A 16,983-nucleotide genomic window follows, 5' to 3' on the forward strand; every position below is an offset into this window, starting at 1 on the left:
GCTTTAGACACCTTGTCATTTCATTGCTCTTCAGAATGCACCACCTGTTCCCGTTAAGAGTAGTTAGGGACTCATTGGACAGATGAAGAGACAGTAATGGGTCAAATAACTGGCACCTGCCACAAATCCCCCCCAAGCAGCCGGAGTAAAACAGTTTAACTGCTTGTGTTTGGTGTGTTGGGAGCATACCAGTGTGATGTGTTTATTACAGAATGAACCAGTGCTCCCAGTATGTAGCCTGCCAGTGAAATTCTGTTTCAGTCACGTTTTCAGATCGAGTGCTAATGTGTTTTGTTCCGGTCTGTCCATCAGTAGCCATGGCCTCTGACAGAGTGTCTGTGAGGCGCTAGTAAAACTGAAATGGTTTCAAAATTGACATGCACTTCATTTTGCTGAATATGTGTAGTTTAAACACTTCAAATGACATGATTTAAAGTCAAAAGGACTGTTTTTTTGTGGAGATTCTGTAATTGTGTTGTGTGGAAATCTCATTGAAGTTGAAGCTCTGGATTCCAAGCACCTTAAGACGCTGATAAGGCAATTTAAAATGGAAGATGTGAAAGTATCAGAAGAAGTTTCTATGCTGAAATAATAGGTTAAAGTGTCATGTGAAGTGTGTGAGCATGACTTAGTATGGATAATCGCCTCTTGTAACATTATGTCATTAGGACTAATGATCAGGTGCGGCTCTGCAGTGACAAAGACTGTGTTTACGAGTGCAATGATGTGTAATAATAAACTAACAGTAACTGTAAACTGACAAAACAGAGTGAGTTGTGTGCTGTGTGGTGTGTGTGTGTGTGTGTGTGTGTGTGTGTGTGTGTGTGTGTGTGTGTGTGTGTGTGTGTGTGTGTGTGTGTGTGTGTGTGTGTGTGTGTGTGTGTGTGTGTGTGTGTGTGTGTGTGTGTGTGGTGTGTGTGTGTGTGTGTGTGTGTGTGTGTGTGTGTGTGTGTGGTGTGTGTGTGTGTGTGTGTGTGTGTGTGTGTGTGTGTGTGTGGGTGTGTGTGTTGTGTGTGTGTGTGTGTGTGTGTGTGTGTGTGTGTGTGTGTGTGTGTGTGTGTGTGTGTGTGTGTGTGTGTGTGTGTGTGTGTGTGTGTGTGTGTGTGTGTGTGTGTGTGTGTGTGTGTGTGTGTGTGTGTGTGTGTGTGTGTGTGTGTGTGTGTGTGTGTGTGTGTGTGTGTGTGTGTGTGTGTGTGTGTGTGAACACACTGTGGGATGACACCTACTGTGAGCTGTTTCCCCAGTGAAAGTGAGGCCGGGAAAGTCCGCTCACACTGCAGAAGAAACACAGCTGAGTGTGTTAGATGAAAGCCAAAACACAGCACACACACACACACACACACACACACAGCAGCTGTGTTTTCGCAGTTAGAGGTTTCAGTTAGCCAACATGAAGTCACAAGTATTTTGGAGTAAACATCTCAGTTTCTTTCTACATCTTCCAGTGTACACTGTCACCACACAATGTGTTTTCAGCAACACAGAAGGATTGTTTCCCACATGTTTATGATTTGTTGTGATTGTTGGCCCTACTTGAGAGTCACATAAGATTGTTTTTGATTCTATACCAGCGCTATTGCATTTGTTTTATCTTTTCATCCTCAGTATGACAATCAGTTTAGCACATCATGGCTCAGCCTGTGGTCAGAGTTTTATCCCATAATTAGTCGAAGCTGTATTTTCTTTTCAGGCTAACATCCATTAGTCAGCTGCAGGCATCCCTCCTCTGCTTCTGCTTCAGCTGTTGTTTGTCAGGAACAACCAAAGAGCCTGATGGGAGAGGGCTGCTTCTGCCCACTGCTCTGCCCCCGAAAGAAAGTTCAAAAACAAACACAGCATGCTAAAAAGTGTCATTTAAATACATCATACATGCCAGAATATAGAAGTGTCAGTATTCATTGGCTCTTGGGTGCAGTGAAGTTGTTATTAATTTAAATTGGTTCTCAAGGTTCTGTATTGATCGTTACTGACATGTCTGTTTTTTTGTAAATCAGTGTTTTTGGCACAGTGGGCTTTGCAAACATTACGACACAGAGGTGATGCTGTCCGTGGGGTCATGCACATTTGTCCTGGCAGATTCAACAGATAAAAGAAGGGAGATGAGTTTGGCACCGTTCTTAAAAAATACACAAAATGGATGTATCCGGACGTAAAGGTAAATTAAACAACATCTTTGGTTTCCATAGGATTTATTGCTTCGTAGAGGTGTTTCTGGATTACCTTGCGTGGCAGCTGAGATTCCCTAAATACCCATCATGTCAGGCTTTAAGGGAAGCGTTTGTGACCGGATTAATCAGCTTCCTGTGAGGAGCGATAAGCCATAATGCCATTGGGCCCCAAGATATTTGTTCCCATTGACTCGCATTCGGAAAGCGACGTCTGTAAATCAGCAGATCTTTTTGTATGTAAACCCACTACTCAGTATGAACACTTGGATAACCCTTATTTAAATCCATGGTTCCTAAAAGTTGTTGAATAGGTAAACGCCTAATCCAGAGTTATGTTCCCTCTCCATAGCTGGTAAGGCGGGGCTTAAGGAAGTATTTTTTTTACCCTTTTATGAAATATGATTCATGAAACAGCTTATCGGATGGTTCTGTGTAAACAAACCATGGAGACGTCCAGTCTGATTCCTCTCTTTTTCTGTCTGGTGCATTGTGGGACCGATGTGCCCACCAACCATCATTAACGTGTGCTTCTAGTGTAAACAATACTACGCTCTAAACTTGGTTTGCAATTAGTATATAATGATAGAGATAGAGTGTGAGTTGGGACTGGAATGATCGTGCTATCATCCTGCTGGGATCGAGATGCACAACCCATTGTGTTTTCATGCGTTTCATTATGTTACCTTTCAAAGCTCTCAAGGTCGCCGTACAAAACACAAAATAGCACAAGAACAACACAATATATACTATTTGCTAATTGCAACTAGCTTGTTGCAAATATAGCTGGAACAAGTTGATCTTTATTGATTTGTATTATGTAATAGTTAAGCATTTATTTCATAGCTGATAGCTGTAGTATTGAGTAATTCTAAAAACATTATTCTGTGTCATTTAGGTTATAATGAGAGTATGTGTATGCTTTTATTTTGAAGGCCGCTAAAGGCACTGGTGGAATACTGTAGGTGTTTTCTGGTAGACATAATATTGTTAACCAGGAGAGGACTTGGATCATTGCAACCTACAGAAAATATACTAGATGAAGAAATGATTGCCGAGACAAGCGACTTTATCGTGTGTGAGATTCGAGTCTTGCTGTAGTTTTTGTTGTTGTTTTAAACCCTACTGTCATGTTCGTGACCGATTTACTACTTTGATCAATCATAAATATTGTGTTTTACATTTGATTGCTTTAAGGCCTTATGATATCCTCCACAGTAGGCATTTCAACATATAAAACAGCTGATCACCACTTTCATTGCATTTTGAGTGGTCTCGTCTACTTTGTAACACATATGATGTTCCCGGTCAAAAAAGACAGCCATAGGAAATGAATGGGTAGCACTTGATTATGTTCATCCATTTGATAGTACACAACCAAATCAACAACCATGTTGAATTGGAATACAGTTTCCGTGTCTATTCTTTGTATAATCACTGCGGTTATTCATGTAAACCAATACTCTGAGACATTGTTTACATAGCTATACAGTGCAGATATATCAATGAAAAGCTTAGGTCACAGGCTCCAAAACTGCATGTATGAGCAGAACAGTGTTGGTCCGTGTTTGTAGGTCAGCCTGTGGTTTTGGACGGACTTCAGACAGCAGAGTTCCTGCAGTGTTAGTGAGCGGACAGAGAGGCGTCACTACTGTGCTGCCTGGAACAGTGTATCAAAGCCTAATCCGCTCCATTAAGGGTTTGTGTGTCTGGAGCCCTTTCACACACACACAGCATGGCCCTTGTTTGTACAGCAGTGCAGTTGTCTTGGGTTTGGGGGGGGGGGGGGGGTTCGGCGGTGGTGGCTGCAGCTGTGCCCCTCTTTTTTGCTCCGTGAAACCAGAGAGGACGGGCACTGCTGGGCCATAAAGAGCCTGCGCAGACACCCTGTCAGCAGCCACTGGAGACACCTCGCAGTCTTCCTCCTTTGTTAGAAAAATATCACTCGTCACCGGCTTGAGCTTCAATATCAGGATCCATGTATTTGTGATCCTCTCCAGAATGGAAGTAGTCATCACATACAGAGCATCAACTAGTTCCTGAACAGTGTCCTTCACATGCTGATATCCAAGAGAGGGAGTTACACAGTCACAAGATGGAGGAATAGAAAGCAGTATTCAATGTTTACTTCAGATTAGCTCCACGTCAGAAATGATCATGCTTGTCATATGTCTATCTCCATAGAGGCTGAATCATCATGTTAATCACATAGCTATCATATGCCTCAAACAGTCCTGATGTTCTTCTAGCTAATCATACATCCTGTCATGTACACAGCTACAGTTGGGATACCTTTGTTATCATGTTACTCTCATATTGGAAGAGTACATTCAGAATTTTCCCAACATCCATCAACCCTTTCAACCGTGAAGGAAAGGAGTCAGACAGAAGACAGGGGGCTAACCGCATTGGCCTCCAGAAGTTTAAATATGGGTTCATCAAGCAGCTGGAGTAATAAAGTAGCCAGTTGTTTCTCGGCCATTAAGGAAGAAAACCAGACATATTTACTGTGGACAAATCCTACAAGTCCCTCCAGAGATTTAAGTGATACTTCTCACAGCGTGTTAACATGGAGGTTCTTTTCATGTACCCATCACTGGAGACCATTCATGTATCTTTGTTTTAGCATTAATATGAACTTAACAGGTCATTTGGATTTCACACTCTATCTTAGTACAATACGCACATGCAAAATGTACATTGGAAGAGTTATCAGGTGCTTTAAATCTTCCTCTTAGCTGCAACATGAGATCAAGTCTATGGATCATGAAGTCAATCTGAAGCCAACATGAGAGTTAGACACATTAAGCTAGTATTTTTATCCTAGTGTTAGTGTGAAGGTTTAATGCTGGCAGTGTTAATCTCTTTCAACTTTGGATAGCGTTTCCCATATGGCTGTAAATGGAAAGGTGTTTGGGAGATAACTGGTTGGGGTTAGGGTAGGGCTGCTCGATTATGGCAAAAATCATAATCACGATTATTTTTGTCAATAATTGATATCACGATTATTAAATACGATTATTCATTGACTTTGAAAACATCCATTTATTGAACTTTAAAACAAATAATAATTTGAACAGTATCTTTTTAACTGTTGATTACCCTGAGCGTATAATTCAACTGAAAAACCAATACAAAAATAAATGATACATTTAAATAAATAATATCAAAATAATAAATACCAATAAACAAGATCAACAAATATTTTGGAGCGCACTTCCACAAGCTACTAAACATATATAAATATGATAAATACAAATAAATTAGACTAAAATTAATTAGATCAAATATGTTCTAGCAAAGCAAAATAATCGTTTTTTTCGATTACGTTGTTTTCGTAATTGTGGCAGGCCAAAATCGTAATTGCGATTTAAAATACGATTAATTGCACAGCCCTAGGTTAGGGTTAACAATGAGGTTGAGATTAAGATTACCTTCTTCTACTTGTTCTTCATAAAGATCATGTGTATTTGCCTCCATGGGTCAGTCGTGCTTTCATAAATCCACCCTGAAACAAAAGCATTGAACATAGCAGTGATTTGTGAGGAGCATTATTCATCTAGATATTAGATAGCAGAGCGAAATATATATAATTCTGTTTGAGTTGTGTTCTGGGGCTTGTGTTTGGTTCAAATTGCAAATCTCTTAAGAACAACACTTGCTTTTCTTACGACTGAAGCCAGATATGCGCACGTCATTATGTCACCGTGTACGTAGACTTTTCCACGCAACGGCAGCACATATTTGAGGGTGTCTGTGAATTGTAAACTCGAAAAAATGGGTCTTAAATCGAGCTCCGGCTTCAAAACATCCCTGGAATTGCCTCATTGGATAAACACTATTTGAGGATAATGACTGAACTCTCTTTTCTACACAAATGAATTACATGCTCAGTTTAATTTAATCATATTTTTAATCCTTTTATGATTTCTACGGGATGTGTGACTCGAGTGACTGAACTTGTTGTTCCTCTGAGTGAATGTCAAAGCCTCTATGACAAATATCAACACTACAAACGTAACGATCGATTCCACGTGATTTGACCGACTGAAATTCTATATTGCGATATTCACTTGAGAAAATGTAATGATTTGGGGGCTTTTATATTATCCTGGCAACGGCCTAGATGCAAACTAAGCTCTTAGCAGAAATTCAACTGTTGAAATATGTCAAGAGTATTCACCGCCACTACTGAGAATGAGAGATCACTGGTTTGTTGTTGGTGAAACCCACAGAGAAAACAGCACATTACTGCGTGGGAATCAATCTGAACACACACACACACACACACACACACACACACACACACACACACACACACACACACACACACACACACACACACACACACACACACACACACACACACACACACACACACACACACACACACACACACACACACACACACACACACACACACACACACACACATTCATTTTCATTGTCAATAGTGATGTTTAGCAGGTTTAACAATTACCATCATAGCTTGTTAGCATGCTAAAATGATCCTGTTCGCAGTAAAGTTAATAGTTTTGCAGGTATGTGGTCATAATTGAAATTATTGAAAAATATAAAATGCTCACCTGATCAACAAGAATCAACACTCATAATACAGTAATTCATCCCATATATTTTACAAGTTGCTAAGATATTTTAATCGATGTTAAGATGTAATAGCAAAGACTTGAGATACACTGTACTCTGACACACATTTTGTCTTTTTAAAGCAACATTTTAAGTACTTTACTAAACGACTAATTCAATTAAATGTATTTTTTTCTATTTATATATCTGTTGAAGCTGAAACCTTGTGTCTTCTCCTGTGTGAAGGTGCAGCTCTGCGTGAGATGGCCATGTCGTCGCTCTGCCACAGCACCCTCACTCTGGCCCTGGCCCTCTGCTTCCTGCCGTGCATCACCTCCTCCCTCAACCTGGAGGACCCCAACGTCTGCAGCCACTGGGAGAGGTGGGTCATAGTACAGATCATTTAAAAGCATTTCACCTGATAAGCATTTGTTACACTCTGATTTTGAATGTCATGAAAATGTGCAATAAGGAAATCCAAAACCTAAGAGACAACCAAATCATAACCAATCCAATCCAATCCAATCCAACTTTATTTATAGCACATTTTATACGTGGTCTGCAAAAGCATGGGAGAACAAGTGGGTTTTTAAACGAGATTTAAAAACAGTCAACAGTTCAATATCAATCTAAAGTCCGTTTTTTTTGGCCCGCAATTAGATCAGTATTCTCTGTGGATTACTTTGTTCCTACAACGTCAAATTATTTCTGTTTGCCCTTTGAATTGTTGATGCCCCTGTGGTACTTAGGCTACTACTTTCCCAGTGTTTCGGCAACTTTTTGACTCATTAATATGACACAAGTGAACTTCCTACATCGTAGTTCATTGTCTCTCTGGTACCTTAAGACCCCGACCTTACCAACAAAACCCCCCCTGCCGTCTTAAAGCAGGGCTGTTTTCAGTCTGAATCCCTCCTTAGGATGACAGTCAGGACACGGTTAGCCTAGCTTAGCATAAAGACTTGAAGCATGAGTCAGCAAGCTAGCTAACTGCTAGGTTAATATGTGCTTCCACCAACACATCTAAAGCTCCTCATTCACATTCTTAATAACATGTTGTATCTCGTTTCTGTTTGGATACCGATTAAACAGACATGAAACAAAGTGCTAATGAGTGAAATTATACTCTGATATTTCTTAGTAAGGTGGAGGCACATTTCCCAGCTATATTGCCTTTCACGGACTAATCTGAGGAACAGCTGCACACACACACACACACACGCACGCACGCACACGCACACGCACACGCACACACACAGAGCCTACATGTGTTGTTGTTGAAGACAAGAGAGAGGGAAGACACAGTTTATTCTTGGTAACGCCAAGGTCCTCAGATTTTGGGAAAATTGTGACACCAAGCGATTTAATTTATTTGCCCAACAAAGAAAATAAGCAGTCAGTCAACATTACAGAGCAGAACATTAGCTTAGCTTTAAATGTAAGTCTGGTGTTAGCCTTAACAAAGAAAACATTTTACCTTTTTAAAAGTTATTTGCCCAGATTCTTTAGAAAACCACGTTATAAAAGGCTGAAAAAGCAAATTCCTTCATTACGTGATTCCAAGCCTTATGATATACGCCTGGAAGCAAGTCATGAAGTCATTGGTAACGCTTTATCTCGTGGATTTGCCATTTCTTATTCATTTCCTCCGACGTTTTCAAAAAAGACCAGTTCAGTTTATTAAAACGTTAATTGAATTACAGCCATGAGGCATTTTCTTCAGTCACCATGTCCAAGCAACAAAGAATCTTATTGACATTCTAAAAACGACAGATTGCAATGAGGTTCTGATTTGTTCAGGTCTAAATTGATGGATGAATCTCAAATAAAAGCTTTTATCTGAGGAAATTATGAATCGCCAGTTATCAGAAGATTAATTGTATTTCTTTTACAAGCAGTTTAGGTCATTTATCAAGCACTAAAATTATCCTTTTATATTACTGTAAACTGAATGTCTTTGGGTTCATTTGATGGCTTTTTTTTCACAGTGTCTGATATTTGATCAAATGTAAGATCCATCAATCAAGAAAAATGTGTTAAAGGTCCCATGTCATGGCCATTTCTACTGATCATATTTCCATTGTTGAGGTCTACTAAAATAGATTTATATTGTGCAACTCACATTGGTTTCTCATACAGCATCTCTGTATAGTATGTGTATTCACTCTCTGTCCTAAACGCCTTGTTGGAGCTCCTGCCCCCCCTCCCTGTGAGCCCACTGTGCTCTGATTGGTCGGGACGTTGCGAGGCTCGCTGCTCACTGAGCTGGCTTACTGGTGTGGTTTCCGGGTCGGCGATACAGCGAGACAGCGCAAAACTCATCCTGAGCACACACAAACACTCACAGCCGAAGTAAAAACAATAAGTGTGGCTTGATATTGAGTAAGAAAAAGGTTTATAAACGCTGTGAGAATGGGTCTGCGGAGAGCATTTCTCCGCGATCCCAACTCGTCTATTATGCGTCTATGCAAGTCAAAGTTAGTTGAATATTTACGCTAAAGGTCCTGGTGTGTGAGGAGCTCTGCAGATTGGTCCATTTTGGTTCCTGGAAGACACAAATGGAAAAAGAGAAATGTCCAACGAGGCGTTCTGGGGCAGCATAGACAGGTCTTTTCTGTGTTAGAGTTTTACTCGCTACAGGGTGTACTTTGAGGGTTTGTGACTCTGCAGACCGTTTACATGCAGAAAAACCTTCATAACACACAAGGGGACGGGTAATAACCAGAAAAGCATGACATGGGACCTTTAATTTAACCCAAGTTTTACTGATACAAGTTGACAGCAAATGTATAAATTGCAGGTGATTCAATAATGGAATAAAAATAGCAAACAAAACGGTATATCCCTTTTATTCAACGTGAGGATAGCTGGCTTTCTCTTTTTAATACTAATCAGACTGAATAATGGAGCAGATTTGAGCTATATGAAAAGTGGAGCCAACAGAAATAAACAACCAATAATGAAATAAATTAACCATAAGAGATATAATATGTAACTGAAGTGAAATGCATGCCTCCAAAGAGCCTGTGTTAATAGGGGTTCAAGAGGCAGTCATACTACACACGCACACGCACACGCACACATGCACTCCCACACACACACATTTGACCTGACCTGACTCTCTCTCCTCTCTTCCTCTTGCAGTTACTCGGTGACGGTGCAGGAGTCGTACTCCCACCCCTTTGATCAGATTTATTACACCAGCTGCAGCGACATCCTCAACTGGTTTAAGTGCACCCGACACAGGTGAGGCCCTGATACACACCGCACTGTGTGTGTGTGTGTGAGAGAGGACCATACCATTGTTGTTGCATGCTATGTATTGTACAGTATACTCCGCCCACCTGTGAACCATTTTCCAAATCGTACCACAGTGATTTTTATACTTGTTGTTCGAGTCAGGCAACATATGGTAATGCTTAATGCACACATCTAAATGCACTTGCAATTATTTGACTTAACAATGAGAACAATCTCACTTCACTTAATATAAACGGGCGTAAAAGCTGTTGTTATCATGCGGCCTCCTTACGAGCTGTAGTGTGAATGAAGTTGAACTAATACAGGCAACTCAGGCGTGTTTCCAAGAGACAAGTATCATTATATTCATAATCATTTTTATATCAAACCACTCAAATGCAATATGAACGATAAGCATTTGTCAAAGCGTACTGGGCAATAGTAAAGTAGTCTTATAAACAACTGAGTGTATTGTACTGTTGTATTGGACTGCATTAAGAGGCTACTCAGTGTATAACACATCTGAAATAAATTGTGTTACCTTGAATTGTTAACAACGAAGGGGACAGTGCAGATCAAATGAAAATAAATTACATTTAAATAAAGATGCAAGCAAATATGAATTAAATAAAAATGGAATAAATACAGTTCCAAGGTACACAAACTAGTAGCAGCATTGTAACATGTACTGAACATATATAGAATAGTGAACTAGCCGCCAGTTATTACATTGTTTAACTGCAAATGTATATATTGAGCAATGTGAGATACAGTATATATAATATAACACTAGATTAATACATATTTTCAAAGTCATGGTGAACTTTTCAACTGTACACAGTCGTTGTGGTTTCGATGCTTTCAGCTGATGGTGTTGTGTGTTAGCAACCACACTGAGGTGGGATCAGCTGATTGAACCTAGGTGAAAAAGTTCAAAAACATTTCAGGGAAAAAGCAGAAAGAGGGCAGACTGATGAGCTACTGTTCATGATACATTCAGATTTATGCATTTGACACGGACTCCTTTAGGCCTCAAAGCGTCTTGCACAGGACAGAATTGACTTAAAGGTCACCTATTATGCAAAATCCACGTTTTCATGTCTCTTCTACATCAACATGTGTCCCCTCTGTGTAAAGAGACTCTGAAAGTTTCAGGAACAAATAGTCTCTCACTTTTTGTCCTGATCCATTTCTATAAAAACCTGTCTGAAAATGAGCTGATCAGATTTTGGCCACTTTGTGATGTCATAACGATTTTTTGGCTTGTGTAACCATTAGCCAATCAGCAACCAAGGTAACCCCCCCCCCCCCCCACCCCACCTTATCACCTGAATCTCCTCCTAGAGCACCATTGTGTTCTTTGTAACCAAATCTCTCTCAGAGGGGCGTGGGGAGGGGCTCCTTATTTTCATCTAAAGTAACAGACAGAGAATCAGCACTTTGGAAACAGGGCTGAAACAGAGGGGATTATGGGATGCTGCAATGATCTGTTTGGTGTTTCAGCCAATCAGAGACAGGTTCTGTATACATCTGAGACCTATAATATATTGATGAAAAACAGTATAATAGGGGACCTTTTAAGTAGAACTTCCTTCACTGTCTGACCCTGTGTGTGACCTCACTTCCTGTCAGGGTGAGCTATCGGTCAGCCTCTCGGAGAGGAACCAAGACGATGTACCGGAGAAAGTCCCAGTGCTGCCCAGGCTTCAACGAGAACGGAGAGATCTGTGCACGTGAGTTTCTCCACACACTCAGCAGTCACTTTAAATGAATGATTAAAACACAAACGGACAATAATTATTACGTTTTTGATGTGAAGAGTCTGGTCATATAGTGCAGGAAATGCACAAGCTGGGAAATCTTTTTTTGAATTTCATTTTTTAGTAGGATCAGGAAATGTTACAGAATAAGCCAGAAACACTCAAACCTTTTCTGATGTTGGTAATTTTCCAATTCAAATGTAAAAAAATAAACGTTAAAACTGAAAACTGAGTCTTTGGCTTAACAAGATACTATATTCATTGTCCAAAAACAATAGCCTGCACTGTTACTTCTTAAGTTAGGTCTTATATCAAGAGGAAAGACATATTCTTACTCGATATTAGACAAAAATACTTGGAAACATTTCAAGTTTTTGTAGTGTATGGCTCTCAGTCACAGTCAGCCAGAGGTGGGAAGTAGTGGAGTACAAATACTTCGTTACTGTACTTAAGTACATTTTTCTGGTATCAGTACTTTACTCCACTACTTATTTTTCTGACGACTTTTTACTTTTACTTCTTACATTTTGAACACAAATACCTGTACTTTCTACTTCTTACATGTTGAACACAAATACCTGTACTTTCTACTTCTTACATTTTTAACACAAATACCTGTACTTTCTACTTCTTACATTTTTAACACAAATACCTGTACTTTCTACTTCTTACATGTTGAACACAAATACCTGTACTTTCTACTTCTTACATGTTGAACACAAATACCTGTACTTTCTACTTCTTACATGTTGAACACAAATACCTGTACTTTCTACTTCTTACATTTTGAACACAAATACCTGTACTTTCTACTTCTTACATTTTCCAAACAGGCTGGTTCCTTTAGTTTGAATGTGTGTCTGGTGGCGTGATCATTATTATTTAGAGTCATTGCGTGCCTATTGATTTGAACACGATCCGTGTATCCATCATTTCCTGGTCTTCTCTAAAGAAGAGGGACCAATGAAAACGTTGTCATGTTGCCGTTGTTCAGCATGGAAACATTCATTAGCTAACAATGACATTATTGTTCTATTAATATAAAGGGAGGTCAGGTACTCTTTAAAACAGCTGCTAGTTATGGGTACTTTTTACTTAAGTACATTTCAAAGCCCTCTTTACTTTTACTTGAGTAAAGAAGTTTAGTCAGTACTCCTACTTTCACCAGAGTATTTTTAAACACGAGTATCTGTACTTCTACTTGAGTAAAGGATGTGTGTACTTTTTCCATCTCTGCAGTCAGCACACGGTGGATACACACTGCCTCCACATTATGGGGAAAGTGGGAAACAGGTTACGACTGAATGACTTTCACTCGTCAGAAAAGTCATTATATTAGTCACTTCAGTGGCCAATGAGGCTACTGCCCCCCCCCCCCTCTCTCTCTCTCTCCCTGTCAGCAGCCAGAAGGCAGTAACAGGTGTGAAGCCCCTGTGGCCGTTGGCAAAAACAACAACTGTTGTTGAGCGGCAACAGTATAAGAAATCATTATGTTCACCACGGGCCTGCTGTTCTGATGGAGGACGGCGATAAAAGTCCTAATATAAGTGTGCTTTTGCGGAGACCCCAGTTTGATTCATGCAAAGGGCTGTGATAACACCCCGGGAGATCACAGGGACATTTATTTTGGAGTGAAAAGGCTCTCTTGTATAAGCAAATATCACATGTTTCTCGCAGAAATTCTCTGAAGGAGGATATTACTGATCTTTGAGGAAACAGGGCTTTTCCAGATGGGTGTCGGATAGTAACGGAAATCAAATCGCATTAACGTTAAACTCTGTAAATGTTGCTGTGCATGGAGTCAGTGTGTCTGGCTGATATTCATCACAATTTCCAAAACGGCTTTGAAGTTGTTCTTCTTCTTTACAAACATTAGTTAGCAACTAGCTGGTGAACATAGTGGAGCATTTAGCATTCCCTTAGTAGAGGGTGGGGGTCAAAACTGAGCTAAGAGGGGTTTTTGTAATATATTGTCACATGCAAAGAAATGAAAACAGAGAAGAGAGAGCAACACTTTCATAAGCATGCTTTATATAAACAATGCTTTAAAATCAGTGTAAACCAAAATGCTATTTTGAAAACAGTCCCGGTACTTTCCAATGAAGATCGTTTCGAGTTTCAAAAATAATTATTTACAACTTTAGTCACATGATTCGAAACAAACGTGTCCAATACTATTTTGGATAAAGTCAAGTTTTTATGCAATAAATTCGGAAGTAAGCTCTGTTTAATTCAAGATTCAAAGATGTTATTGTCATATGCACAAAGCTACAGTGTAGAAATGGCAATGAAATTCTTCTGACCCGAGCTCCTCCAACAATGCAACATATATAATAAAATACAAAAATACAAAATAGTGCAAGAAGTCTATATACATGTAAATAGAATATGATATGTACAAGAACAGAATATGAAATTAAATATTGTACATTAAGACGAAATTAAATACGGTTTATTGCGGTGATAAGTATTGAGATAAATAAGTAGATAGCAAGATCACAAACCAAAATGACATGTCTTTGTGACTGTACCAGAGGTGTGAAGTAGTGGAGTACAAATACTTCGTTACTGTACTTAAAGGTGGGGTAGGTAATTCACTTCAGAAACACTTGTTGTTATATTCCATGGAATGCTCTTAACATCCCGATAGCAATGAATACATTAAATGCTTTGACAATAAATACATTAAAACATTTCATCTATGGAAGCCGTGGCGCTGTAAAAAGCACGACCAATCATTTTAGCCGGCCCGGCTAAAATAACTGGATGGCCTACCTGCCTGTCAGCCTTCCATCTGTGCACAAACTTATCTCGTGCCCTCATTGGTCATGTGCGCGTTCGTGTGTGTTGGAGGAGGGGCTCTGTCAGGAAGTCTGAAGGAGGGGGCAGATTTCTTTCGGCTGCATACTTTCAAATTCTAGCGCACTCGAGCTGGTTTCTCCATTCTTACCTACCCTACCTTTAAGTACATTTTTCTGGTATCAGTACTTTACTCCACTACTTATTTTTCTGACGACTTTTTACTTTGACTTCTTACATTTTGAACACAAATACCTGTACTTTCTACTTCTTACATTTTTAACACAAATACCTGTACTTTCTACTTCTTACATTTTCCAAACAGGCTGGTTCCTTTAGTTTGAATGTGTGTTTGGTGGCGTGATCATTATTATTTAGAGTCATTGCGTGCCTATTGATTTGAACACGATCCGTGTATCCAGTCATTTTGCCGTTGTTCAGCATGGAAACATTCATTAGCTAACAATGACATTATTGTTCTATTAATATAAAGGGAGGTCAGGTACTCTTTAAAACAGCTGCTAGTTATGGGTACTTTTTACTTAAAGGTGGGGTAGGTCATTTTGGAGAAACCAGCTCGAGATCGCTAGAATTTGAAAATACACAGCCGGAAAAAATCTGCCACTTCCTTACAGAGCCCCTCCTCCAACACACACGAACGCGCAGATGACCAATGAGGGCACGAGATAAGTTTATGCACAGATGGAAGGCTGACAGGCAGGTAGGCCATCCAGTTATTTTAGCCAGGCCGGCTAAAATGATTGGTTGTGCTTTTTACAGTACTACGGCTTCCACAGATGATATTTTTTTATGGATTTTTTGTCAAAGCACTTAAGATATTCATTGCTATCAGGATGTTAAGAGCATTCCATGGAATATAACAACAAGTGTATCTCGAGCCGGTTTCTCAAACTTACCTACCCCACCTTTAAGTACATTTCAAAGCCCATACTTCTTTACTTTTACTTGAGTAAAGAAGTTTAGTCAATACTTTTTACAGTACATTTTTAAACACGAGTACCTGTACTTCTACTTGAGTAAATGATGTGTGTACTTTTGCCATCTCTGGATTCAAGACATCCTTCATTCACCCCTGCATGACATGTTTGTAATGCAGATGTCTTTGTGACTGTACTGATCCCCGTCTTCCTGTCTCCTCCAGCTCATTGTGCAAAGAGCTGTGTTCACGGACGTTGCATCGCCCCCAACACCTGCCAGTGTGAGCCGGGCTGGGGGGGCTCCAACTGCTCCAGCGGTAAGTCGTCCAGCTGCTGCTGTCTGTAGGCAGTCATGTCTTTGTGTGTGTGAGAGACTCTGGTTGTCTGTGAAAGCACTCTGACCTCACGAGAGGAAAAACAGACTGGTATCATCTTACTGACTGCTGCACGGCACCACCGCTACACCCACAGCGCTGTGTGTTCTCCAGGCTACAGGCACACATACATTACAGCAAGCACTGTACTTAAAGGTCCCCTATTATACTGTTTTTCATCAATATATTACAGGTCTCAGATATATACAGAACATGTCTCTGAAGTGTTTGGCTCGAAACACCAAACAGATCATTGCAGCATCCCATAATCCCCTCTGTTTCAGCCCTGTTTCCAAAGTGCTGATTCTCTGTCTGTTACTTTAGATGAAAATAAGGAGCCACTCCCCACGCCCCTCTGAGAGATATTTGGTTAGGTGACCTTTAAAGATACTAAAATAAAACATAATACTATTGATTGATTGAACAATCCTTTTTTGAAGAGGCTGTTTAGGTGGAACAGCTTAGAAATTCTGTTTAGCTAACGACAACACCTACAAACTGAGATTAGTTTTTTTGCTATAGCCTAGAGCTTTGACTCACTAATAACTGCAATACCATCGATACACCCACAGCCCTGTGTGTTCTCCAGGATTCTAAAATAAAACATAATACATGTTAGTTATGTATAATTAAAGTGACACATTCTTTGCTGCAACTTATCATGCTGAAGTGTTGAATGCACAATGTAATGGCCGTAGGAAAATGACACCATCAACGTTTAGCTTGGTTCCCTGTTAGCTTCTCCTTCACTCTGTCTGCCTCGGAGTCACACTCACACCAATCTCCCGGGAAAATTAAATACTTAAAATAAACATGGAGGCTCTGTTGTGTTAATGGAGAGAGCAAACTCTTAATTTCTCCCACATGGCCAACGCCAGCACGGCTAAACTTCTTACACAATGTAACGTTAGCCAGGCTGCTAGCGGTAGCCATGTTGCTAACGATATCTTTAAGTAGATTCATCTTTGGGGATTTACTGTTCTTCTGTACTTTCTAGTGTGTGTTTTTTGTATGTGTTGACTTAAAAATGTGATGTCCTTAGATCAACTTCATTGAGCCATCTGTAGCCATTGATTGAAGTTTGTTATACCCATAAAAGTTCCCCTGGGGACACTGTCAG

The 16,983-nt window shown here is 39.9% G+C and overlaps 1 protein-coding gene across 1 annotated transcript in view; it reads left to right on the top strand.

The window, feature by feature from the left end:
• Positions 1-16,983, top strand: part of megf10 (multiple EGF-like-domains 10) — a 64,688-nt gene that overhangs the window by 3,225 nt on the left and 44,480 nt on the right. Inside the window, exons 2-5 of the mRNA XM_034125712.1 lie at positions 6,999-7,134; positions 9,897-9,998; positions 11,625-11,725; positions 15,714-15,806. Coding sequence (XP_033981603.1) covers positions 7,016-7,134; positions 9,897-9,998; positions 11,625-11,725; positions 15,714-15,806 — 415 coding nt within the window. The 5' untranslated portion in view covers positions 6,999-7,015. The remainder of the gene's footprint in view (positions 1-6,998; positions 7,135-9,896; positions 9,999-11,624; positions 11,726-15,713; positions 15,807-16,983) is intronic.

This window comes from Trematomus bernacchii, unplaced genomic scaffold (genome assembly GCF_902827165.1).
Source record: "Trematomus bernacchii unplaced genomic scaffold, fTreBer1.1, whole genome shotgun sequence".
Classification (NCBI taxonomy): domain Eukaryota; kingdom Metazoa; phylum Chordata; class Actinopteri; order Perciformes; family Nototheniidae; genus Trematomus; species Trematomus bernacchii.